General features: G+C 44.4%; 1 protein-coding gene and 1 long non-coding RNA gene across 2 annotated transcripts in view; one reads left to right on the forward strand and one right to left on the reverse strand.

Moving 5' to 3' along the window:
* Window positions 1-3,259, forward strand: part of LOC121276211 — a 57,935-nt gene extending 54,676 nt beyond the window's left edge. Inside the window, exon 4 of the long non-coding RNA XR_005942630.1 lies at window positions 3,127-3,259. This is a non-coding gene — a long non-coding RNA (uncharacterized LOC121276211). The remainder of the gene's footprint in view (window positions 1-3,126) is intronic.
* The window catches only part of LOC121276210 (collagen alpha-1(XXVIII) chain-like), a 328,458-nt gene that overhangs the window by 144,410 nt on the left and 156,999 nt on the right, over window positions 1-27,049 (reverse strand). Inside the window, exons 14-16 of the mRNA XM_041184378.1 lie at window positions 13,338-13,406; window positions 1,663-1,731; window positions 560-628 (exon numbers count right to left, since the gene is read on the reverse strand). Of these exons, the coding sequence (XP_041040312.1) occupies window positions 560-628; window positions 1,663-1,731; window positions 13,338-13,406 (207 nt within the window). The remainder of the gene's footprint in view (window positions 1-559; window positions 629-1,662; window positions 1,732-13,337; window positions 13,407-27,049) is intronic.

A 27,049-nucleotide genomic window follows, 5' to 3' on the forward strand; every position in this document is an offset into this window, starting at 1 on the left:
TGCTTCAGAACCAGGAAACCTTCAGCTGCGTGAGGAGGTAGGCCCTGTCAGAAAGAAACTAGGAGAAGGAGTTGTTTAACAAGAGCAGGAATGACTTAAATAGCGAGCCATGCTGGTGAAGACAGGCACTGTGGGAAAAGTAAGCATTAAAAAATAGTTAGTAGGTCCCCTTCCTTTCCAAAACAGAAGACCTAAGAAGGAGCAACACCATTGAGAGTTCAGAAGAATTGACCTGAACCTCAGAGCTCAGACCACAACCATACTATGAAAATGTGAAAACCTTCCTTCCTTCCTCAAAATGAGTCAGTTCAGCTTTCACAAAATGCCTAGTCTTAGGAGAATTGAAAAATATGTAGAACGGTAAACACAGAAATCACACATTAGATAATACCCAGGTATCACAGCACAAGTGTAGTGCTATTGATTTAACCAATGCATGGTCCCATGAATAATAAGATCAAGATTCAGGAAGTAAATATAGCAAACAGGAAGTACATGCTATGTGCAATTCTTTTCATACACTTCATTATCAATAAGTGGTTGGTTACTGTTACTTTACCTTTTCACCTTGCAACCCAATTCCTGTCATGCCTATAGGTCCTGATGGTCCTGGAGGTCCAATATCACCCTGCAGAAAACAGATCATAAAACTATCTTCATTTTATTTCAGTTATGTTTTCTCTACTGTTCAAAAACTGAAGGAGTTTCAAGTACTGCTTTTCAGACATTAGGTTGAGTTATATCACCACAATAAAGACAAGCATGAGCCATTTGCAATGCCTGTGCCTTTACTGTAAGTTTTTCCTCTTTCACCCATCATCATGATATTTTGGGCTTTTTCTAAAAATTTGGTGGTAAATGATTGCTTAATGTCTGAATTCTTCATTTTTTTTATCAGTTAATTGAGTAGTATAACTTGGAACCCCCCCCCCCAGTTTCTCTCTCTTAATGGTGATGTTGCTGGATTTGAGATTTTACAGATGGTTAAAGGGTTATTTTCCAAAAGTATGCTTTTGATGCAGTTCCTCACACATACTGGAAAGTCATGAGTACATTTCCATACTCCATACCTTAAAATAACCCTTTGAGAATGAGATTATAGCTAATTTTGTCAATGCGGCATGTTTTGGATGTGTGTCAACAGAAAACTGCAGACTCTGGTTGCCCAAACCTTTGCTCCTGGTTGTCAGCCAGCTGCCACTTTCCCGCCTATTTCTGGTGGAGAACTGACTGGCAGAAGGACATGAGGCCCAGGAATTAAAATACCCCAGAGCCTCAAGCTAAGACCTGCAAGTGTGTTTCGCACTTGCCCTCCCAACCCGCATGAAACATCCTAGGTGTCAAAACGTACCTAGTGTTAGCAAGCTATTGAAGCATGGGAAGTGAAACCCATCCTGCTCTCAAAAACATCCACTTCAACAGTTGTTGCTGAATCATAATCAGGAAACGGATTCTTGTTGAAATATTCCCTTGTACAACAGTGTTGGGACCAATCACATTGCTGTGTATCACTCGAATGAGATTAAATCTGTAGTGGATTTGATCTGTGGTCTTCCTAATCAAAATGGCTTGGTGTAACACTATAAGTTAACCCACTGAGGCAGCTTGACAGTTCTTATTTTGCTTTTTGCAATGATGAAAAGATTGACAAATAATTTCTACCTTGACACCTTTAATTCCAATTCCAGTAGATCCTCGAGAGCCTTTGGTGCCTGTGTAGCCTATGTTACCCTATAAAAACAAAGTATTTGCAGCAACATTAAATATAAGCAAAAATGGTATAATACCTTATTGTCAATGTTCATAAAGGATTGATTTTGGCCTTACCATAGGGTTGCCAACCCTCCAGGATTGTGCTGGTATCTCCAGGAACTAAAGATTGATTTTCTGGACACTGCTATGAGCAACATTGTGCTTTTAAAGAGTTTTTTGAACTCCTTGATTTAGTAGTTATTAAAAATGTAGGATGGTGGAGGTGAGAGGTCATCTGATGAAACCTTCAAAAATATGTTAACAAGCATTGGCAAATATACCCTACTTTGAGGGAGTTCAGATTCTGTGGTGTAGGACAGATCAGTCTGTTACCTTTGTTTTTTCCTTTCTTCAGCAAAATAAGTCTGTTCTGTTTTCCACAATTGGACAACTCCAGTAATTTAAGAGGTTTAAATGAGATTTTATTTGTGAAGTTTTACTTGCAAGTTTTAATTCTTACTCCTGGTTGTTTATTTTTAACTCATCATGTGATGTGGGCATCGCTGGCTGGGCCAGCATTTATTATCCATCCCTAATTGCCCTTGAGAAGGTGGTGGTGAGATGCCTTCTTGAGCCGCTGCAGTCCATGTGGTGTAGATACACCCACAGTGCTGTTAGGGAGGGAGTTTCAGGATTTTGACCCAGCTACAGTGAAGGAACTGCAATGTATTTCCAAGTCAGGATGGTGAGTGACTTCAAGTGGAATTTCCAGGTGGTGGTGTTCCCATTTATCTGCTGCTCTTGTCCTTCCAGTTGTGGGTTTGGGAGCTGCTGTCTAAGGACCCTTGGTGAGTTCCTGCAGTGCATCTTGTAGATGGTACACACTGTTGCCACTGTGCGTTGGTGGAGGAGGGAGTGAATGTTTGTCGATGGCGTGCCAATCAAGTAGGTTGCTTTGCCCTGGATGGTGTCATCCAGTGGAGTGTTTTTGGAGCTGCATTCCTCCAGGCAAGTGGAGAGTATTCCATCACACTCCTGACTTGTGCCTTGTAGATGGTGGACAAGCTTTGGGGAGTCAGGAGGTGAGTTAGTTGCCACAGGATTCCTAGCCTCTGACCTGCTCTTGTAGCCACAGTATTTACATGGCTAGTTAATGGTAACCCCCAGGACATTGATAATGGGGATTCAGTGATGGCGATGCCATTGAATGCCAAGAGGCAATGGTTAGATTCTTTCTTGCTGGAGATAGTCATTGTCTGGCACTTGTGTGGCACGAATGTTACTTGCCACAGTGAAGGAATATATATTTCCTACTTAAACAACAATGATGTAACAGAGTGCAACAATACTTAAGTATTAAAGCTATTTAAATAAAAAAAGAAAATGAAGAGACATTGTAATATCCCAGGCAAATCAATTTTTGAATTTTTGTAGATGTTCCTGAAACCTTGAAAGTGATGACAATTGGCACCAGATCCATCTAAAATTGAACAGACTCGCAGGGAAAGAGAAATGGGGCATCAATAATTACCAAGAAACAAAACAGGATAGAGTAAAAATAATGGAGAAAGCAAACAAAAATGGTTGAATATTCTGGAGTGTATCCAATAAAAAGAAACATTTTTTTCCATGTGAATGAAGATTTATTATTTGGATCTTCTGTGTTTCCAATTAGGATTTCATACATACTAATAATTTATTTTGCAGATTCTGGAGCATTCCTTCATGAGCATGATTTGCTTCTAAGTACATTAGAAAGTTGTTATGATCCCCAGCTGAGGTTACCACTGGACAAGCCTGGTCCCAGGGTGGAACCAAGCTAATAGATCATAACTGTTATTTGTTTGTTTAGAAAAGTGGAGAGTGGCCACTGAACAGGGTCACCGGAGCCAGCTAATGAACTTTCAGCACAAAAACAAAGCAGCTATTCAACAAGAAAAGATGAACTGTATTACAATACTCCTTCACCCACAACTATACCTTTACAGATATATACAGATTTGTAAGGATAGCACAAGTTACAAAAACAATCTTATACTCTAATGTTTACAGTAAGTACACAGTCCGTGCAAACCAATAGGCACCCTGTGGTCAGACACACCACACTCTGAAACTAAGTGACAGATGTCAACTCAACCATGCTATGGATTGCCATCAATTCCCCCCAGACGCTTGTCCCACCATGAGCTAACCAATTTTACTGAACTCCGTCTTTCACACGAGGATTTCCAATCCCCACTCTCCTAGAACTCGCTTTGGAAGCTTCTCCCAAACCGATACTTTCTTTAAGACCCTTTTGCAAGGGTTCACCTGCCAGGATTTTGAACTCTCTTTCCGATGTTCCTTTCTCCTGTGTCACCACATGCTTTCAAGCTGTCTTCCATGCACCCATTCTCTCACCAACTCAGCTGTCAACAATACACTACTGCTTCACATGCCCATAGCAAAGAGTTACAGACCTTCAGTTGCCTCTATGAACCTTCTGACTTTCACAAGCCTTTATCTCTTTAAGCTTGAAGCTGGGACCCTTTCTCTCTGCTCCTTACTTTCATTTCCACAGAACAGGTCCTTTTCCAGGTTCCTGTCCTTCCTTTGACTAGAAGGTCTTCTTGGGACTTTCTCCTGTTCCACTCCCCTGGATTTTGGAGACTTTCTTCTTTGGCTTGGAACTGGCTATCTGCCCCTTCTAGGTAGCTCTTGATTGGCAGCTGTCTTCAAACTGAACTCAAAACTGCTTTTCTAGCTCATTTTGTGTGTGTCTGTGGGAGGGATCAGCCTTTCTGGACCCTTGTTGCTAGGCAAAAGCACTGTTTTTTCTACTCTTGTTTGTTTAACTTAGCTGCAGCAGTCATAAAACTCTCATTAGAAATGCAGGCACCTTTCAAAGTGAAACTAAAACTCAATTGACCTTTTCTATAGAGATACAGAAATACAAATCAAACTTATATATTAAAGCTAAAACTTATTCCTAACACCCACAAATACCAAGATAGCTTATTAAACTATCTCTATTTCCTAACACCCCTCCCCTTTGGAGGAAAGAAAGCTTCACAACAGTGAAAGTTTCTTTACAATGGCCTTGCCAATACATCTGCCTCACATAAACTTCTAATAGCTTATTACATACTATACAAATAAACCTTCCACTTTGTTTCACAATTACCTGTTATCGTACATTTACAGAAATGTACTTAAACAAAATTAATAAAAGTAATAAGATTAGTAGAATTTGTACATCATAGTATTATCGTAACTCAACTCTTAAGTTTCTTTTTCCTCTTATTCCCAGTCTTTAACTCAGCAAAGAATGATTCATCTAAGTCTACAGCCCAATCTTTCTTTTTGTTAGTTGCAGGGGTAATTCCATCCGCAAGCTCATTTTCCAAACTCAAATGAGGTAAATTCTCATTTCGATTTCACAAAATAAAAATGGCATTTTTGTGAGTTAATATATTTCTTCTCTGGTCAAAATTTCTTTTTGCCGTTTCAAAGATGTTATTGAGATGCTTCTTACGTTCATACAAAAGTGTTTTGTCCTCCTGCTTGGTTTGATCTTTAAACTTTTTATGATATTGTTGTTTCTCCAGATCCCATTTAGAACAGGTCTTTTCCACTTCGCTTTGAACAATGTCAATTATGTTCTCCCTGTGGAGTTTCATAGTTCATTCCAATCCTTCAATTCTTTTGCATAATCCACAAACTATATCATGCTACTCCTTTCTAGGCTTTGAATGGCCTTTTTCAAACTGTCCACTTTCTTGGATTCCAGTTGCTGTATTTTGTATATTAGCACTGGCAAGCACTTGTAAATCAGAGTCTCTGATCATTGACCTTCCCTACAACCACACCCCCACTCCACCTCTCTCTCTCTCTCTCTCTCTCCGCCCCCCACACACACCCCTTAAACCAGCTTATATTTCAACTCTTTCTTGGACTCGAACTCAAGTTCTGTCGAAGGATCATGAGGACTCGAAACGTCAACTCTTTTCTTCTCCGCCGATGCTGCCAGACCTGCTGAGTTTTTCCAGGTAATTCTGTTTTTGTTTTTTTATTGACCTTTCCAGGCTATTTTGCTCATTCAGTCTGTTTTGTTGGCAATTCTTGATTTCCAGTTCTGCACGCACTTAGTTGTTTTCATATTATCCATTACTGAGTTGATATATCAGTAATATTACTTGGACCCAGTTCTTTGATCAACTAGGCCACAATTCAGCAAAGAGTTTTTATTTACAGGAACAACTTTGGAATCCTGACACTTCATATCACACATCTTCCCCTTCATTTTCTCCAGTGTCCATTGAAGTTCGAGAATCTCATTGCTCTTTTCACAACAAAGTTCTAACAGTTTGTTAGATTTGGTTTTTAATTCTGCATTCAACCAATTATTCTGATTTACCAACATTTCCTTTTCTTGTTCAAGCCGCTTTCCACAATATTTCATATCAACTTCTGATGCTTTAAGTTCATCAGGTTTTAACTGAATATTGACCTTTGTTAAATTTGCTTCTACAAGTTTATCATTTAGACATTTCAAGTCCTCGGTTATGTGTTCTACTGTCTGTGACTGATTCTCAATTGTTCTCACCAATTCTCTTCTTTCATTAGCAAACTTCTCTGTCATACATGAAAGTTGATTTTCTATGTTAATCAGGTTTTCCTTCAATTGCTTGTCATCTGCAATAGGTGTTTTATTTTTGGCCACAGTAGCTTTCTGAAGTTGGTTAAGATCAACATGATCAACTGCCATCAGCAATACAGTCGTTGCCACACAAGTGTTTCCACTAGCCAAGTCATTACCCAGAATAAAATACCCCTTCAATAGGTGATTTGGGAATAATTCCCACCATAACAATTCCATTTACAAAGTGACCTTATAAGTTAACTTCACACAAAGATACAGGTTCATTAATTCTATTATTACCTCTTATCAATACTTTTCTTTCATAAAACTCACTAATGTCCTTGAGGGAAGGAAATCTATCATCCTTACCTGGCTTATATGTGACTCCAGACCCACAGCAATGTGGTTGACCTCTGAAATGCCCTTTGAAATGGCCTAGCAAGCTGCTCAGTTGTATCAAACTGCTACAAAATCACAAAAAAGGAATGAAACTGGACGGACCACTCACATTGACCTAGGCATCGGAAATGACAACAGCAATCGCAGCGCTGTCAACCCTGCAAAGTGCTCCTTACTATCATCTGGGGGCAGGTGCCAAAATTGGGAAAGCTGTCTCACAGGCTAGTCAAGTAACAGCGTAACATCGTCATCCTCACGGAATCATATATTACAGATAATGTCTCAGACACCACCATCACCATCCCTGGGTATATCCTATCCCACCAGCAGGACAGACCCAGCAGAGGTAGTGGCACAGTGGTATACACACAGGAGGGAGTTGCCTTGGGAGTCCTCAACATTGACTCCTGACCCCATGGAGTCTCATGAAATTAGGTCAAACATGGGCAAGGAAACCTCCTGCTGATTATCACATACCACCCTCCCTCAGCTGATGAATCAGTGCTCCTCCATGATGAACCACACTTGGAGGAAGCACTGAGGGTGGCAAGGGCGCAGAATTACTCTGGATGGAGGACTTCAAAGTCCATCACCAAGCGTGGCTCGGTAGCACCACTACTGACCAAGCGTCCGAGCCCTAAATGACACAGCTGCTAGACTGGGTCTGCAGCAGCTGGTCAGGGAACCAACAAGATGGAAAAACATACTTGACCTCATCCTCACTAACCTGCCTGCCACAGATACATCTGTCCATGACAGTATCGATAGGAGTGACCACAGCACAGTCATTATGGAGATGAAGTCTCGCCTTCACATTGAGGATACCCTCCATTATGTTGTGCGGCACTACAACCATGCTAAATGGGATAAATTTCAAACAGATTTAGCAACTCAAGGCTGGGCATCTATGAGGCACTGTGGGCCATCAGCAGCGGTAGAATTGTACTCAAACACAATCTGTAACCTCATGGTCCGGCATATCCCCCACTCTACCATTACCATCAAAGCAGGGGATCAACCCCGGTTCAATGAAGGGTGCAGGAGGGGGGCATGCCAGGAGCAGCACCAGTGTACCTAAAAATGAGTGTCAACCTGGTGAAGCTATAACACAGGACTACTTGCGTGCAAAACAGCAGAAGCAGCAAGTGATAGGCAAAGCTAAGCAATCCCACAACCAGCGAATCAGATTTAAGCTCTGCAGTCTTGCCACATGCAGTCATGAATGGTGGTGGACAATTAAGTAACTCACTTGAGGAGGAGGCTCCACAAATATTCCCATCAGCAATGATGGAGGAGCCCTGCACATCAATGTAAAAGTTAAGGCTGAAGCATTTGCTACAATCTTCAGCCAGAAGTGCCGAGTGGATGATCCATCTCGGTCTCCTCCAGAGGTCCCCAGCATCACAGATGCGAGTCTTCAGCCAATTCGATTCACTCCACATGATATCAAGAAACGGCAAAGGCTATGGGCCCTGAAAGTATTCCAGCAATAGTACTGAAGACGTGCCCTCCAGAACTTGCTGCACTCCTAGCCAAGCTGTTCCAGTACAACTACAACACTGGCATCTACCCAGCTATGTGGAAAATTGCCCAGGTATGCCCTGTACACAAAAAGCAGGACAACTCCAACCCAACCTATTACCGCCCCGTCAGTCCACTCTCCATCATCAGTAAAGTAATGGAAGGGGCCAACAACAGTGCTGTGTAGTGGCACTTGCTTAGCAATAACCTGCTCACTGATGTTTGGGTTCCACCAGGGCCACTACACTCCTGACCTCATTACAGCCTTGTTTTAAACATGGACGGAAGAGCTGAACTCCCAAGATGAGAGTGACTGCCCTTGACATCAAGGCTGCATTTGACCGAGTGTGGCATCAAGGAGCCCTAGCAAAATTGAAGTAAATGGGAAGTGGGGGAAAACTCTCCGCTGGTTGGAGTCATATCTAGCACAAAGGAAAATGGTTGTGATTGTTGGAGGTCAGTCATCTCAGCTCCAGGACATCACTGCAAGGGCTTCTCAGGGTAGTGTCCTATGCACAACCATCTTCAGCTGCTTCATCAATGACCTTCCTTCCATCATAAGGTCAGAAGTGGGTATGATTGCACAATGTTCAGCACCATTTGCGACTCATCAGATACTAAAGCAGTCCATGTCCAAATTCAGCAGAACTTGGACAATATCCAGGCTTGGGCTGACATGTGGCAAGTAATATTCGTGCCACACAATTGTCAGGCAATGACCATCTCCAGCAGGAGAGAATCCAGCCATTGCCCCTTAACATTCAATGGCATTACCATCACTGAAAGAATCCCCCACTATCAAAATTCTGGGGGTTACCATTGATCAGAAACTGAACTGGACTAGCCATATCAATGCTGTGGCTTCAAGAGTATGTCAGAGGCTAGGAATTGTGTGACCAGTAACTCACCTCCTGACTCTCCAAAGCCTGTCCACCATCTACAAAGCACAGTCAGGAGTATGATGGAATACTCCCCAATTGCCTGGATGAGTGCAGCTCCCAAAACACTAAAGAAGCTTGACAACGTCCAGGACAAAGCAGCCCACTTGATTGGCACCATGTCCACAAACATTCAGTCCCCCCACCATCGACGCACAGTAGCAGCAGTTTGTACCATCTACAAGATGCACTGCAGGAATTCACCAAGGCTCCTTCGACAGCACCTTCCAAACCCAGACAACTACCATCTAGAAGGACATGGACAGCAGATAGATGGGAACACCACCACCTGAAAGTTCCCCTCCAAGTCACTCACCATCCTGACTTGGAAATATATCGGCATTCCTTCACTGTCGCTGGGTCAAAATCCTGGAATTCCCTTCCTAACAGCACTGTGGGTGTAACTACACCACAGGGACTGCAGTGGTTCAATAAGGCAGCTCACCACCACCTTCTCAAGGGCAACTGGGGATGGGCAAAAAATGCTGGCCCAGCCAGCAAAGCCCACATCCCGTGAATGAATTTGAAAAAAATAAAAAAAAACTATCTGGAACACAAACTCTATCACCAACCACCATCAATGATTGATCTGCCCCTGTATCTCTCAAAATTTTAATCTGTCTACTTATTTTGTTGGAGGAGTAAGGGAACACTTCTCCCTTCACCACAAAACATCCAGACCGTCTGTTAGCCTGACTTCCTTCACCAGTAATCAAAGAAGAATTCTCTAGACTATCTTCACCCATATCTGAGGGAACACCTTTCTGCACCACAGCTACAGTTGGAACAACCATTTCCTTTTCTGATGCAACCTTTCCTGAGGATTCCTTTGGCATTCATACTACTGCAATAAGTCTACCATTTAATCTCCAGCAATCTGTCCTAACATGTCCTACCTTGTTACAATGAAACAATGAAAACGTTTAGGCTTTTGAATCTCACTTCCACCCTCAGCACCTTCCTTTCTGGTCTGAGGATAAATTTTCCGGGAATTCACAACTGTCCCTTCTCTTTCCTGGCTACTTGCATTCCTTTCACCTTCCCATCTTCTATCCTTCTCAGGTTTATGGGAATGACGGGAAAAGGATTTAGATTTATGGACTAGATCATAACTGTCTGCCATCTCTGCTGCCTGTCCAGCTGTTTTAACCTCATGGTCTTCAACATGATTTCTAACTACAGGGGGAAATGAATCCTTAAATTCTTCTAAGATAATTATTTCCCTAAGAGCTTCATACATTGCCTCTATCTTTAATGCCCATAGCCAAGGTTCAAGATTATTTTGCTTTACCCTTTCAAATCCAATATAGGTCTGCCCAGGCTGTTTCTTTATATTACAAAATTTCTGCCTGTATGCCTCAGGGACTAACTCATATATGTTCAGAATAGCATTTTTCACTGCATCATAATCTACCGATACCTCTTTTAGAAGTGAAGCATAAATTTCATAAGCTCTACCTACCAACTACTCTGTAAAAGTAATGTCCAGATTTCTTTTTGCAACTTCATTTGCCTAGCCATTTTCTGAAACAAAATAAAGAAAGCCTCTACATCCCTTTGCTCAAACTTTGGGAGAGCTTGTACAAACTTAACATCTCATCATTAGGTTTTAGGTTGAAGGCTTTTTCATCATCAAAACTTTCCTCAGCATCAGAGATCTCATTAAGGTCCAGCCTTTTAAGCTGGCATTCCCTTTCTTGTTCCTTTTGTCTTTCCTCCATTGCTAACCTCTTCCTCTGGAAGTTTTCACATTACCATTTCTCTTTGCAATACTTGCTCTTTTTCCTTTTCTTCTCTTTCTCGTTCCTTCTCTTTTTCTTTTGCCTCTTGTTAAAGTATTTTTCAGTTCATTTGCTTGTTCAAGTTCAAGCTTCTTCAATTGTATCTGACATCCTCACTACCTCCAGCTGTGACTCACCCCCTGGAAAACGCAGTTTCTCTAGTATCCCTTCCAGTTTCAAGTACTGCACCATTATCTCAACTATATCTGCTCTCCTCGCCCCTTTGGGTAATTCTAACTCCAACTTATCCACTAATTCCATTAGCTTACTCTTGGTTAATTTCTGTAAACCAGTCAGGGTTACATTTTCCATCTGTAAAAAAGTCTTAGCAACCTCCAAAGCCATTTCAAATTCCAACCAGTATAATATTCATTACAGCAACTCCAATTCCTATGACCAGCATCTCTTTATCTGAACATACTCATTTTATAAGGATTCACAGGTCCCACCAATGTTCAAGAATTTCCATTCCCAGACCAATTATTTTTTCACATCCAAACACCTGCTGTCCACATTTCAAATCCCAGACAAACCCCCACCTTGTTATGATCCCCAGCTGAGGATACCACTGGACAGGTCTGATCACAGAGTGGAACACAGATTGAAAGATCATAACTTTCATTTTTGTCTGTTTAGGTATGTAGAGAGTAGCCACTGAACAGAGGCAACAGAGTCAGCTAATGAACTTTTAACAGAAGAATTAAACAGTTATTCAACAAGAAAATATGAACTATATTACAATACTCCTTCACCCACAATGATACCTTTACAGATATATACAGATTTGTAAGGATAGCACAAGTTACAAAAACTATCTTATACTCTAATATTCACAGTAAGCTCACAGTCCATGTAAACCAATAGGCACCCTGTGGTCAGACACACCACACTCTGAAACTAAATGACAGATGCCACCTCAATCAGATGCTATGGATCTCTCATCAACTCTCTCCAGACGCTTGTCCCACATGAGCCAACTGTTCTCACTGAACTCTGTCTTTCACATGCAGATTTCCAATCTCCATTCTCCAAGAACTTGCTTTGGAATCTTCTTCCAAACCAATGCTTTCTTTCAGGCGCCTTCTGCAAGGGTTCATCTCCAGGGTATTGGACTCTCCTTCTGATTTTCCTCTCTCCTGGGTGAGAGATTCATGCATTCAAGCTGTCTTCCACGCACTCTCTCTCTCTCACCAGCTCAGTTGTCAACAGTACACCACTGCTCCACAAACCCAGAGCAAAGAGTTTCAAATTGAACTCAAAGCTGCTTTTCTAGTTCTTTCTGTGTGTGTCTGTGGGAGGGACCTGCCTCTCTGGACCCCTGTTGCTAGGCAACAGCACTTTTTTTCTCCTCTTGTTTGTTTAACTTAGCTGCAACAGTTGTAAAACTCTCATTAGAAATGCAGGCACCTTTTAAACTGAAACTAAAACTCAATTTGATCTTTTATTAACACACAGATACAGAAATACAAATCAAAATGAAACATTAAAGCTAAAACTCATTCCTAACATCCACAAATACCAGTATAATTTATTAACTATCTCTATTTCCTAACACAACAGAGATCAACAAGTTTTTTTGTTACAGTTTTATCTCTCTACATGTCCTCCCAAGTCTGATGCTTCAACTGGTTAAACGCATAGAGAGCAACAGAATGATCAGTAAATTCTAAAATAATGTTACTACTATGACACTAATGATGCTGAACACAAAAATAGATCCAAAATGCCTTTATGATGCACATAACAAACATGGATTCTTACACACCCTTCCCCATCCATATCTCCCTGGTGGAGAAGTAACCAGTCTTTTGCAGTGTTTACCTGCATGAAAGCAGCTGAGACTGGAAATACATTGTGGTGTAGCAAAATGAATTTTTGCTTGTGCTGCTTTTTTAACTTGTATTCAATCTTGCATTAAAGTTAATGTTCACCTTTTCTCAGCATCTAACAGTAACTCACTATCTAACATCCATTTTAGGAAATTTCTGATGATTTTTGTTTTCAATTTTCTCACCTTCTTCTACATAAAGCAATTCATCCTTGGGTACAATTCCAAGAGCTCTGGCAATATTTCAGTTGAACATCCATTCATCATGTGTGAGACTAAACAATAGGTTTTGGTGGTATATTTGACAATAGAAGACATTGCATGTAAGCCAAATTAGATTTCACCTGGCACCCAAAATTAAACACTTTCCAATAACTGGATAATAATCAGACATAGTAAACCTAGCCAATTCCACCTCTACTAAACCTGGAAGCACTGAATCATATGTTCACTGTCCCTGGTCAGCTTAGCTCCATATCATACCATTCAGCATGTTTGGCCACAAACAAGTAAAATATGCTGTTAAAAACTCTTTCAAGATTAAATTAATTGTATACCTTTGGGCCAGGAGCCCCTTGCCCTGGCGGTCCTTTTTCACCCTTTACTCCATGATCTCCTCTGGGACCCTAAAAAAAGATAAAAGAGATGGAACAAGTCCCATGTTACCAGTTGCAGTAATATTGTAGCCATCCTGTTCAGTCTTCTCCTGTCCGATAATGACTAAATAAGATGGACAGTGTTGCTACGAGAATAATATTTTCATCTCAAATCTTGTCAATCATTTCACAATTACAGAGCTTTAGTCATTTATAACATTTTAATTAAGTTTAACATGCCAGCATTTCTGTCTATTTCCAATTTATTGCGTTCTGATCTCCATAAGAACCCAAAAACATCAAAGCCAGGATAAAGTTTTGAGATGTACCTGGTCACTTTAAGGTGTGCATGGTTTCTATTTAATTTTCTAGTCAAAGAACTTCAAATTATTATCAGTAATTCCCATTAATAAAACATTGCTTTCCAAGCAGCATTGTTTGCTTCTTCTACATCTTGAATAGAATGGAGGCTAAATTAGATAACTCAAGAAATCAGGCATGAGGATCATGACGCCAATTATCCCTTCCCCGATCAAAGTGCTGTAGGCAGCATGCCAACTTCACACAGCTTACTAATTATAATGATTGTGGCATACAGCATAGTGCTGAACCAATTAAAGCTAGCCTGCACTACTTACAGCCACGTAGCGCCTGTTGAAGACAAGGGCCCGAATTTTATACTCGTGTGGGCTCGCGCCTGACCCAACCCGACAGCGTCTGAAATCATGCAAGATGTCAGGTGCACATCCCGACGTCATCGCGCACTCGCGTGATATTTCGCTCAGCGGGCATGCGCAGCAGTTGGATGCTGCCTGCTGACAACTAAGTGGGCAATTAAGCCCATTAAGAAAGCAATTGAAATCGATTTTACATGTCCTGTCCAATTTTACAGTTGGCGGATGGGCCAATTGGCCAGGCAGCCTTTACATTTTCACTGAAACCTCGGTCTAGGGTGGGATGAAGTGTCTGGGGAGAAATATGATACAAAAAAATCTGGAGACTGATGTTTTTTGAGTTCTGCTGTTAGGTGCTTGAAGGCGCTGCATTGACACAGTTTGGTGCATTTTATTCCTTTCCATTTAATCTGTCCAGGTCTGCAGCTCCTTGAGGCAGCTCCACAACAGCTGTCTGCCTTCAGGGAGCTCGCTAGAAGCACCCACCTGCACCCTCACTTTGTCGGCGGCCACCCTCTTCCCGCACCACGCCCACCCCCGGCAGCGCTGAGGCTTTCTCAGCACTCGTTTAATGCTGGCTGGCTGTTAATTGGTCAGCCAGTGTGAAATTGCATTTGGGGGCCAATTGTAGGCAGAAGCACATTTCGCATCCGCTTTTGGGCCCACTGATCACACTCGCCTGACAAACGTAAGATTCAGGCCAAACTGTAGTCTGCCTGAAGTAGAGGCAAGAACTGATTACAGAAAAGATGGAGACCTGGAAGAATGCATAGAAGTGGTGCAACAGGCCAGCAAGCAAAGATCTTGAATGCTGCACTGAGGACCTTGGTGAAGCCGGTGCACAGAGGAGAAAAGTCTCTGGAATGTCAGCTCGTATAAATACAGTTTTGCTAATGCATTAAGTAAGTAACACGAAGGCCAACTGTGCTACGGATTACTGTAAGACACAATGCTTAACCTAGGGAACTTGATAAGTGAGGGAATTTGGAGCAGTGAGGGAGGAGATGCTGTTTTGGTCTCTTACAGAGCAAGGATTGATCTGAGAAAGGGAGCTGGAGACAACGAGAGCTGAGCATTGAAGCCCAGAAGCATTAATTAGGTAAGCAGGTAGATGATTGATTGGTGAGTTTTAAAGACTTTTTCTATCTAAACAGAGACAGTAGTTTAAACTGACACTGGGACAATATAAGTATTATATTAAATGTAGAACATGACCAGTTAAATTCTTTAATATAACTACAGATAATCGTTCAGTGATATTTCTAAGTTTAAAACCTAATTACTAAATAAACATAATCAAGATGGCATGGCAGTTGATGTTTTGCAACTGTAGCATGTGGGGGTTGGTGGACACCAGTGTGATCCACAGCAACCACATCTCTAATAAGTGTCTGCAACTCGACTCAGAGTTGATGAGCTGGACTCTGTGCTTTAGACACTGTGATGCATCAGGGAGTGGGAATTTTACCTGGACACTATGTTTCAGGAGGCAGTCACACCCCTTAGGATGGATACTTCAGGTTTGGTCTGTGATCAGGTGACAGGAGACTTTGACTACGAGTGAGGTAGATATAGGCATGCAGAAGGTAGCAATGGAGGAGCCTAATCCCTTCCACATGTCCAACAGGTTCAATGTTCTTGCAGCTTGTGTGGAAGAGAGCGGGGGCTGCAGAGAGGATGAGCAAACTGACCATAGCACCAATGTGCAGGGAGCCATTCAAGTGGCAGGCGAGTAAAGTGGAATGTAGTTGCAGTAGGGGATAGTATAGTTAGAGGAATAGATACTATTCCCTGCAGCAGAAAGCATGAGTCCCAGAAGTTATGTTGCCTGCCTGTTGCCAGAGTTAAGAACATTTCCTCAGGGCTGAAGAGGAACATGGAAGTAGAGGGGAAGGATCTAGTTTTTATAGTCCACGTGGGTATCAATGATATAAGTAGGACTAAGGAAGAGGTCCTGCTGATGGAGTATGAGCAGCTAGGGGCTAAATTAAAAAGCAGAACCACAAATAATCTCTGGATTACTACCTGAGCTATGGGTGCTTAAGCATAGGGTAAATAAGATCAGGAAGGAGACTTTGTGACATGTCTTCCTTCTTCCTTAACCGAGGTGTCCTGCCCACTGTGATTGACAGGGCCCTCAATTGTGCCCGGCCCATCTCCCGTGCCTCTGCCCTCACACTTTTCCCACCCTCCCAGAATCATGATAGGGTGTCCCTTGTCCTCACTTTTCACCCCACCAGCCTCTGCATTCAAAGGATCATCCTCTGCCATTTCTGCCAACTCCAACATGATGCTACCACCAAACACATCTTCCACTCATTCCCCCTGTCAGCATTCCATAGGAACCGTTCCCTCCATGACACCCTGGTCCACTCCTCCATCACCCCCAACACCTCATCCCCTTCCCACGGCACCTTCCCGTGCAATCGCAGAAGGTGCAAAACCTGCCCATTTTCCTCCCTGCTCCTCACCATTCAAAGGCCAAAACACTCCTTTCAGGTGAAGCAGTGCTTCACCTGCACCTCCTTCAATTTGGTCCACTGCATTTGCTGCCCCCAACATGGTCTCCTTTACATTGGGGAGACCAAACACAGACTGGGTGACTACTTTGCGGAACACCTTTCGTCTGTCTGCAAGCATTACCCAGACCTCCCTGTCACTTGCCATTTCAACACACCATCCTGCTTTCATGTCCACATGTCTGTCCTTAGCCTGCTGCATTGTTCCAGTGAAGCTCAACACAAACTGGAGGAACAGCACCTCATCTTCCGACTAGGCACTTTACAGCCTTCCGGATTTAACATTGAGTTCAACAACTTCAGAACATGAACTCTCTCCTCTATCCTCACCCCTTTTTTTATACCTTTTTTAAAAATTTATTTTTATTTTTTATCTACTTATTTTCATCTTGATTCATTTTTGTTTATTTTTATTCATTTATTCATTGCTTTATCCCCTTTTCTATCCCCCATTTTTATCCCTTTTTCTATCTTTTTTTCCAAACCACCCCCACCCCATCCCCAAAAGGACCATCTATTACTTGTCCCATGCTGTTCTTTCACAGAGTGCTCACCCTTGTTCTGCTATTCACACATTCTGTTTTCTTACCTTTATGCCACTATCAGCACTTTCTTTAGCCCTTACCGCGACACTCCCTTTGTCTTTTTGTCCATGACTTCTTTATCAATCTCTCTTTTGCCCCCACCGATTGCTGGCCTTCTATCCAGCTTCACCTGCTCCACCCACCTTAAACAGTAAAAACTTCATCACATTTCTACTTCTCTTTAGCTCTGAAGAAAAGTCATATGGACTCGAAACGGTAACTCTGTTTCTCTCTCCACAGATGCTTTCAGATCCATTGGGTTTTTCCAGCAATTTCTATTTTTAGATCAGGAAGGAGGTCTTGTGGCACAGTGGGTAGTGTCCTTGCCTCAGAACCAGAAGCTCTGGGTTCGGGTCCCACTCCAGGACTTGATGGCCAAGAAAAGTGCATTTATAACACAGCCAAATGGGTTGAGGATTAACCTGCAAATCATTCCAACACATGCCAATGGCAGGGGGTAAGCATGAGAGAGATTTCTGGTCAAACATGTGATGGAAAGAATGTTGGTGCCTCTAACATCACTATCAATAGCGCTAGACTAAAACAAGCATGTAAAAGTGCATGTTTTCTTTATTTATTCATGGACATGGGTGTCCCTGGCAAGGTTAGCATTACCTAATTGCCCTTCAGAAGGTGGTGGTAAGCTGCCTTCTTGAATCACTGCAGTCCCTGTGGTGTAGTTACACCCACAATGCTGTTAGGGAGAGAGTTCCAGGACTTTGACCAGCGCCAGTAACAATATATTTCCAAGTCAGGATGGTGAATGACTTTGAGGGGAAATTTCAAGAGGTGGTGTTCCCACCTGTCTGCTGCCCTTGTTCTTCTAGATGGTAGTGGTTGTGGGTTTGGAAGGTGTCCAAAGAGCCTTGGTGAGTTCCTACACTGCACTTTGTAGATGGTACACACGGCTGCCACAGTGTGTCAGTGGTGGAGGGAGTGAATGTTGGTGGATGGGGTGCCAATCAAGCAGGCTGCTTTGTCCTGGATGATGTCAAGCTTCTTGAGTGTTGTTGGAGCTGCACTCATCCAGGTAAGTGGAGAGTATTCCATCACACTCCTGACTTGTGCCTTTAGATGGTGGACAGGCTTTAGGAAGTCAGAAGGTGAGTTACTTGCCACAGAATTCCTAGCCTCTGACCTGCTCTTGTAGCCATTGTAATTATATGGCTAGTCCAGTTCAGTTTCTGGTCAATGATAACCCCCAGGATGCTGATCGTGGGGGGATCAGGGATAGTAATGCCATTAAATGTGAAGGGAGGTAAAGGTTAGATTCTCTCTTGTTAGAGATGATCATTACCTGGGGCTTGTGTGGTGCAAATGTTACTTGCCACTTGTCAGCCAAAGCCTGGATATTGCCCAGGTCTTGTTGTATTTGGACATGGGCTGCTTCAGTATCCGATGAGTCATAAATGGCGCTGAACATTGTGCAATCATCAGCAAACATCCCTATTCTGACCTTATGATGGAAGGAAGGTCATTGATGAAGCAGCTGAAGATGGTTGGGCCTAGGACACAACCCTGAGGAACTCCTGCAGTGGTGTCCTGGAAGTGAGATGATTGAGCTCCAACAACCACAACCATCTTCTTTTGTGCTAGGTCTGACTCCAACCAGCGGAGAGTTTTCCCCCTGATTTCCATTGACTCCAATGTTGCTAGGAATTCTTGATGCCACACTCGGTCAAATGCTGCCTTGATGTCAAGGGCAGTCATTCACCTTACCTCTGGAGTTCAGTTCTTTTGTCCATGTTTAAACCATGGCTGTAATGAGGTCAGAACCCAAATGCCTTTGGCGGAACCCAAACTGAACGTCAGTGAGCAGGTTATTGCTAAGCAAGTGTCAATTAAAGCACTATTGATGACCCCTTCCATCACTTCAGTTTAAGAGATGGAGAGACAAAAGTGACATACAGCAAAAAGAGATCTCCAAAACGTATTAATTTCTGATGGAATGTGACTTCATTGTCATGGGATGGTAAAATTAAATTTTCTGGTCTGAACTATCTGTTTGGCAGATTTATCATTTACCATGCATTAAAAGTTCACTTACTCCTGAAAGGACCAGCCCTAGGTTTTTCTGGCATCTTTGTGCTGTTGCATTAATTCATTGCTGAGTCTAGTGACGAGGACTGTAAGATTTCACCCTGTGGAGAAGTGGGGTACCTCTAACAGCAATTTCTAGATTTCCATGTTTAACTCCACATGTGTCCACATCAGAAGTTACTGTCCAATTTATTCCATAATAACACTGAGCGCTGTTAACTTCTAATATTATTAATGCAAAATCCAGACCAATAGTTCATTAAGGGCAGAATTCTTCTGTTGGCATGTGGGGGGGGGGCCCTGCATGCCCGCATGTAAAATGATGCGTGGTGATGTCGAACAAGCGTCCCGACGTCACTGCACGCCATTGCAGTATTTCGTTGGACAGGCGTGCATTGATTTCCAACATGCGCCCGCCTTTAATTAACCGGCCACTTAAGGCCCTTGACGCGCCAATCGACCTTGATTTTTCGGCTCCCATGCAATCTTCGGGTCAGCGCACGGGTGCAACGGGCAGGTGGGTAAGACACATTTGTATAAACTTCACCCGTGGGCAGGATAAGAGGGTTCAGTGGGGTTGCAAGTGTGCTTTGTCGTTTCTGATACTTGCCTGTGTGATCTGCAATACTTCAAAACGCATACCAGCTGTTTGGTCTGGACTCAGAACCTTTAGGTCAGCACTCTGCAGTGAGGAATCTTTTTTGGGCCTGCAGGTTTCTGGAAGCCTTCCCTTAGCCTAGGAATGGGAACTGAACTCTCCACTGGAGGCACGTCCTCTGAGGAGGAAGGGAGGGCTGGAAGGGGGAGGAGGCCAGGAGTGCATGTGCAGCCTCCAAGGGAGCCACCTTTGGGAGTCAGGCACAGGCACAAGGGGTGCAGGGCCAAGAGGTAGTCCAAGGTGGAAGGGGCCGTAGAAGATGCCACTATCCTGCTGCCAGGGTATACAAGCGGCGAAGCAGCTACCTCAATATGTCTGAGGTGCAGTGCTGAAGGAGGCTCCGTCTCTCAAGGAAAACAGTCAACTCTATCTGTCAGATGATTGGGCCTGAGATCTCCCCTAACTGTATGGGTGAACACCCCATGCCAATGGCTCTAAATGTCACAGCTGCCCTCAATTTCTATGCCTCTGGCTCCTTCCAGGGGGCGGTGGGTGATCTTTGCGGTGTCTCCCAATCAGCTGTCCACACTTGTGTCAAGCAGGTTACAGATGCTCTGTTCAGACGGGCATTGACCTTCATCCACTTCCGCTGGGACCAGGCAAGCCAGACACAGCGAGCCAGAGGCATCGTGGCCATTGCTGGCTTTCCCTGCATCCAGGGTGCAATAGACTGTACACATGTGGCCATCAAGGTGCCAGCAGGTGAGCCCGGTGCCTTCGTCAACAGGAAGGGCTTCCACTCCATGAACGTGCAGATAGTGTGTGATCACAGGCTGCAGATTTTACAAGTCTATGCAAGGTACCCGGGCAGCTCCCATGAGACCTACATCCTCAGACATTCCCAGGTGCCGAGGCTCTTCAGTGCTCCAGCTCGGCTGGATGGTTGGCTGCTGGGTGACAAGGGCTATCACCTCAGAAGATGGCTCATGACGCTATCTGCCATCCAAGAACAGAAGCTGAGCAGTGGTACAATGGGAGCCAGGGCTGCACAAGGGCTGTTGTGGAGAGAACCATCGGTCTTCTCAAGATACACTTCTGATGCCTGGACTGTTCAGGGGGCGCCTTCCAGTACCCCCAAGATCGTGTGTCGCTGATAGTGGTTGCATGCTGCACTCTCCATAATCTTCCACTGGAAAGGGGGGTGGGGGGCGCTGTGAACAATGAAGACATTGACTCAGTGTCTGCGGCTGCACACAATGAGTCCAGCAGTGAGTCCGAGGATGAGCTGCACAGGGAAATGCTGAGGGGGTAGACGCTGAACCGGGCCTACTCCAGGGAGGCAGGGACACCCGGGACGCTTTAATTCAATTAACCTTCAGCAAGCACACCACAGATGGACCACCAGGACAAGCCTGGGCTGTATGTCCCATACTCGATGCCTAAGTGCAAAATCTGCCTGGTTAGGAACATTAACTAAGATCCTTGTTAATAAAGCTGAATGTCCCACAAAACACTCATAACATTTTTGGAAACCAACCACCTGCAGAAGAAAAGAGGCACCCTCAGTCTGAATTTAATATTACAGCCAAAGAAATTTAATGAAAGAAAATGACAAAGGTGTTAAAAATCCCACCAACTCATAAAGATCTCATTATGGGCCAACACAAAAGCATCAGTGATAAACCCGTGGTGTACCTAACGTGCCCTATGTTTACGTTTTCGGGTGCTACGTCTTCGTGCTGACCCCTCGCAGAGCTTGCTGACTCTGCTGTCCTATTGGCCTCAATGACCTTGGCGGTCGTCCTCTGGCCCATGGAGCCTGTGCTGGCCCTGCCTGGGAGGGAGCGGCCAGTTCCACAGCTGGCATCTTCCCAGTCGTCAAAGCCTCACTGGATGCAATGGTCACTGGGAGAGGGGCGGAGGAGCTGCCGCCCTCATCTGGAGCACCCTGAGAGGAGCCTGCAGAAACAATGGGCAGCTGCTGCACCAAAGCGAGGTAGCTTCGGAGCTCCCTGCTCACCGTGGATGGATGGGCACCGAGCTGGGAAACTTGGTGCTCAGGCTATCTCCCACATTGGCAATGACCAGCTGAGGCCAATGCCGATGTGAGGGCTTGCTGGTCCGAGCGAATCCCTAGAAAGCCCTGATGGGTCTCCTGGAGGAGCCTCTCCATATGAGTCACCACTCTCTCCATGGAGATGCATGGCACTCAGCGATGAGGCTCATTCCTTTGGCTATAGTCCATGTAGACCCCTCCACCAAGGACACCAAGCCAAGTATCATGTATCTATCCCAGATGCTCCCGCACACCTGGCTGCATTTCCTGCCCCTGCTGTGTCGCGGACGATTCTAGAGGCACATCATCAGGCACCAACTGAGCATGTGCCTGGTCCCCTGCAACCCTCCGACTACTGGTACCATGGGCACTCTCTGTCTCTGCCAGCTCCTCCAGCAAGTGTGAAGTGCCCTCACTGCTGTGCCCTGGCACACTAGCCGATGTTCTAATTCCCACTGAGGTGCCAACATCTGCGCTGGTGCCTGCCTGACAGAGGTGGTGTGACGCTGTGAGACTTCAGGGCCCTCAGGTGTGAGAGGGGGCTTGTGCTGCTCCTCCACCCAGCCCTGCTCTGCTGATGCTGAAAGGAAGAACAAGGACATTGGATCAGTTAATGTGGAGACAATGTCAATGAGCATCCCTGTCCCCCAGATCATTATGCGCTCATCCTTCCTTAAGCAATGGTCAAGCCATGTTGCAAACTTCAATCACTGAACATTCAGCACTGCCATGGCTGCTGGAAGAACAATAGTGACCTCACTACTGGGCATACATACCTGCCCATGGCACCCCAACCTCACCGACACCAGTGGACTTGGGCGCATGGCGCCTCTTCAGATCTAGAGCCTCCTGCTCGAAACGGCTGAGAGTCGCCAATTGTGCTGGGCCGCCACCAGTCCTCACCCGCTCAGTGGCAGTTTGTGCATTCTTCTCCTGAAAAGGAGAGAAGAGCATTGATTAGTGCTACTTGTACCTGGACTTTATTCGTGGACGGCCCACCCCAACCAGAGTGGGACGCTGCAGAGCTCCAGTGCCTCCTCACCCCGCTGCTGCCGAACACTCACACAAAGATGCTAGGTCTGCCCCCCACATCCCCCCTCTTGGCCAAATGATGCCTACATCACATGTGGCACTACACGGTCTAACCTTCTATCGCAAGGAGGCGCAAGCACGTGGAGCGCATGGTACAGCAGATCCATCGGTGCCAATGCCATCTTGAAGCTCCCCTCCCAGCATGTCATCACTCTGAATTTGACATGTCCTGGAGTTCCAGCACTGCGCCTAGGTGCAGCTCCTCCAGGTTGCCCCCAAAACAGTAATGTGGGCCTCAGTGTACCACATGCTGCGGGAGTAGAACCCATCTCTTCACCACCCTCTCAGGGTGACCTCAGCATGGGCAATATCTGCTGGCCCACCCAGCGAAGGACACATGCCAACAATGATTCAATGCAGTCACTATACTCAGACTTGGGGGTGGGGGTGGGCGGCATCAGGGGGGAAAGCCTTCCTGCTGGGTTAAGTGACCAATGCCAACATGGTAATCACTCTTCCTGAGCACAATAGGTCATTGAAATGCTTGTGACACTGGACCCAGGTGCGCCGCACCACATTGCAGGAGCTCACTAGCTCCATCACCGCCTCCCAGGCATCTTTGGTCATGTGGGGGGGCCTCCTCCTCATGTCCTGGGAAACCAGCATCTCCCGCCGTGCTGCCACCTCCTCAAGGAGGCCAGCAAAGCAGTCTTCCAAAAGACAAGGTGCACAGTGCCCCCCTGCCCTACCCTCTTGCCTGGCCTGCTCACCAGCAGCACTCTGGGGAGCCCTTCCAATGGCCATGATTCACAGACTTTGAAAGGCTGCAGCAGCTTTTTAAAACAGGCCGAGGGGTCACCATTGGACCCGGCCAGTTGTTGCAGTCCTGCTGCTGCCCACTCACTCTCGCTGTCCTCGGGAGCCACGATTCACGTTGGGTGGGCCTTAATTGGCCCGTCTGCATAAAATGGCGGCATGGACTCGATTGCAGGCGGCGATCTGGTTTGCGCCCACCCTCCCGCGCCCACTCCTGCTCTGCCCTCCGGCCAGCCAAATAATTCTGCCCTAAGTGAAAATAATTATAGCCCAGATACCAATCAAAATTTCAAAAAAGAATTAAAAAGCAATTTGTAATTGCAAGTATGAAGGACTTTCAGACTAATTCCAAATTTAATGGGCCATGTACCTTTAACATACACGAGCATTTCCATGGTCATGTACTGATGTATTCTGGAATTATATAATGTGCCAGGATGGTTTTTCACACATGCCTACCATATCCCCTGTCACAGACACATTGACAGTTCTTGGCAACAAATTTGTAAATGCTATTTCACTAACCAGGATGCTATTTAACTGAATCACCAAATTGACTCATGCAGGGACAGAATATGTGAGCAACATTTTATAGCCAACTATGGCCAGGTCTGAAAGAGCAGCCGTTCTGCCTGTTATGCAAAGAGTGAGACATTTTTAAAGTTAAAATAAATGTTCTTGGCTACTTTGAATTGCATGCTGCTATAACACACACAGTCAACGGTACTCTGTGGTATGGTGTCCTATAGAGGGTGTATTATGATTTCTGGATATTACTTCAAATTAATTGTTGTTAGCGCTGGGTATGAATAGTTCCCATCTCAGGCATCAGTGGCTAGAACTTTGTTCACATAGCACCACCTCAAGTAGCACTTTGAAGACCTATCACCCCTTTACATAGGTGTGATGCGCCACTGACTGCTTTTTGCACAGCCTGCATGTTGCTGCACAGAATGGCAAATGCAGATGTGTTTCCCACATGCAACAAAAGATCTCAAATTAGCACTATCTTATTGTCGCAGAGCCGAACTGGTTAATGTGACGCCAGGACTGAAACTATGCAGGTCCAGCCCATGAATTAATGTTTAACTCAACAAAGATCAGGCATCCAGTTGCAAGGTGGACCCTGAACCTTTGCTAACTAAGGGAAATTCTACAAATTGCAGTGGGTTGAGACTGATTAACTTTTGCTTAGTTACAGTTGCAGGAACCACTGTGCTGGGGTGTTTTTTGGAGGTGTTTTTTTGTCAATTTCTCAATACAGGAAGAGGCTGGGAGGAGGCATCCTGACCTCATGAAAGTGGACAGACTATTTAAGAGTAGATTGCAAAGCTCTCCTTCACTGCAGGAATAGACCACATGGTCCATCGAACCTGCTCTGCCATTCAATGTGATCATGGCTGATCTTGGGCTTCAACTCCACTTTCCTGCCCATTCCCCATATCCCTGGATTCCGAGACACCAAAAATTTGTCTATCCTAACTTTAAACATATTCAACGATGGGTCATCCACAACCTTCAGAGGCAGAGAATTCCAAAGGTTCTCAATTCTTTAAGTGAAGTAATTTTCCCTTATCTCAGTCCTAATTGTTTGGACCCTTATCCTGAGATTGTGCCCCAGGCTTTACAATCCCCAGCCAGTGAAAACAATCTCTCAGTGTCTACCCTATCAAACCCCTTCAGAATCTATCACATTTCAATGAAATCACCTCTCATTCTTCTAAACGCCAGAGAAAATAGACCCAATTTGCTCATCATAGGAAAACCCCTTCATCCCAGGGACCAATTTAATGAACCTCTGCTGCACCACCTCCAATGTAAGTATATCTTAAATGCGGAGACCAAATCTGTACACACTACTCCAGATGTGGTCTCACCAAAACCCTGTACAACTCTAGCAAGACTTCTTTATTTCTGTACTCCAATCCCCTTGCAATAAAGACAAACATGCCATTTGCCTTCCTAATTGCTTACTGTACTTGTTTGTTAAATTTTTGCATTCCTTGTACAAGTTCACCCAAATCTCATTGAACATCCACAATTACAAGTTTCTCACCTTTTAAAAAATATTCAGCTCTTCTATTGTTTCAACCAAAGTGAATAACTTCACACTTCCATTTATTATAATCCGTCTGCCATTCACTTTTTGCTCATTCACTTAACCTGTGTACAACTCTTTGCCGCCTTTCTCTGTTCTCCCCACAGCTTACCTTTCCACCTAGCTTTGTATCATAAGAAAATCTAGGTACATTACTCTCTGTCTCATCATCTAAATCATTAATATAGATTGTAAATAGCTAAGGCCCAGGTACTGACCCTTGTGGTACTCCACTATTCACTACTTGCCAACTTGAAAAAGTTCCATTTATGCCCACCCTCTGCTTCCTATCTGTTAACCAATTCTCCTATATAAACATCCTGGAGGTTACCATTGACCAAAAATTGAACTGAACCATCCATATAAATACTGTGGCTACAAGAGCAGGTCAGAGGCTGGGAATTCTGCAGAGAGTACCTCACTTCCTCACTCCCCAAAGGCTGCCCACCAGCTACAAGGCACAAGTCAGGAGCGTGATGGAATACTCTCCACTTACCTGGATGAGTGCAGCTCCAACAACACTCAAGAAGCTCACCACCATCCAGGACAAAGGTGCCCGTGTAATTGGCACCCCATTCACCACCTTGAACATTCACTCTCTCCACCACCAACGCAAAGTGGCAGTAGTGTGTACTATCTACAAAATGCACAGCAGCAACTCACTTCTAAGACAGCAGCTTCCAAACCCACAACCTCTACCACTTAGGAGGACAAGGGCAGTGGATGCAAAAGAACAACACCACCTGTATGTTCCCCTACAAGCCACACAACAGACTTGGAACAATATCGCCTTCCTTCACTATTGCTGGGTCAAAATCCTGGAACTCCCTTCCTAACAGCAATGTGGGTTCAAGAAGCCTAGCTAGCAACCCCCAGAGGGCATTTAAGAGTCAACCACATTGCTGTGGGTCTGGAGTCACATCATGTAGGCCACAGTGGGTAAGGACAGCATATTTCCTTCCCTAAAGGACATTAGCGAACCAGATGGGTTTGTACAACAATCAACATTGGTTTCATTGGCATCATTAGATTTTTAATTACAGATTTTCTTATTGAATTCAAATTCCACCATCTGCTGTGGCAGGATTCAAACCCAGAGCATTACCCTGGGTCTCTGGATTACTAGTCCAGCAACTAGTATGCCACTACACCATCACCTAGTACATCAGCGCTCCCCTCATCTGTCACCACAGATGACTTGTCAAATGCTCTTGAATGCATTTTGTTAATAAATGTTAAGTACACTGACTCTGGTT

This window comes from Carcharodon carcharias, chromosome 3 (genome assembly GCF_017639515.1).
Source record: "Carcharodon carcharias isolate sCarCar2 chromosome 3, sCarCar2.pri, whole genome shotgun sequence".
Lineage (NCBI taxonomy): Eukaryota > Metazoa > Chordata > Chondrichthyes > Lamniformes > Lamnidae > Carcharodon > Carcharodon carcharias.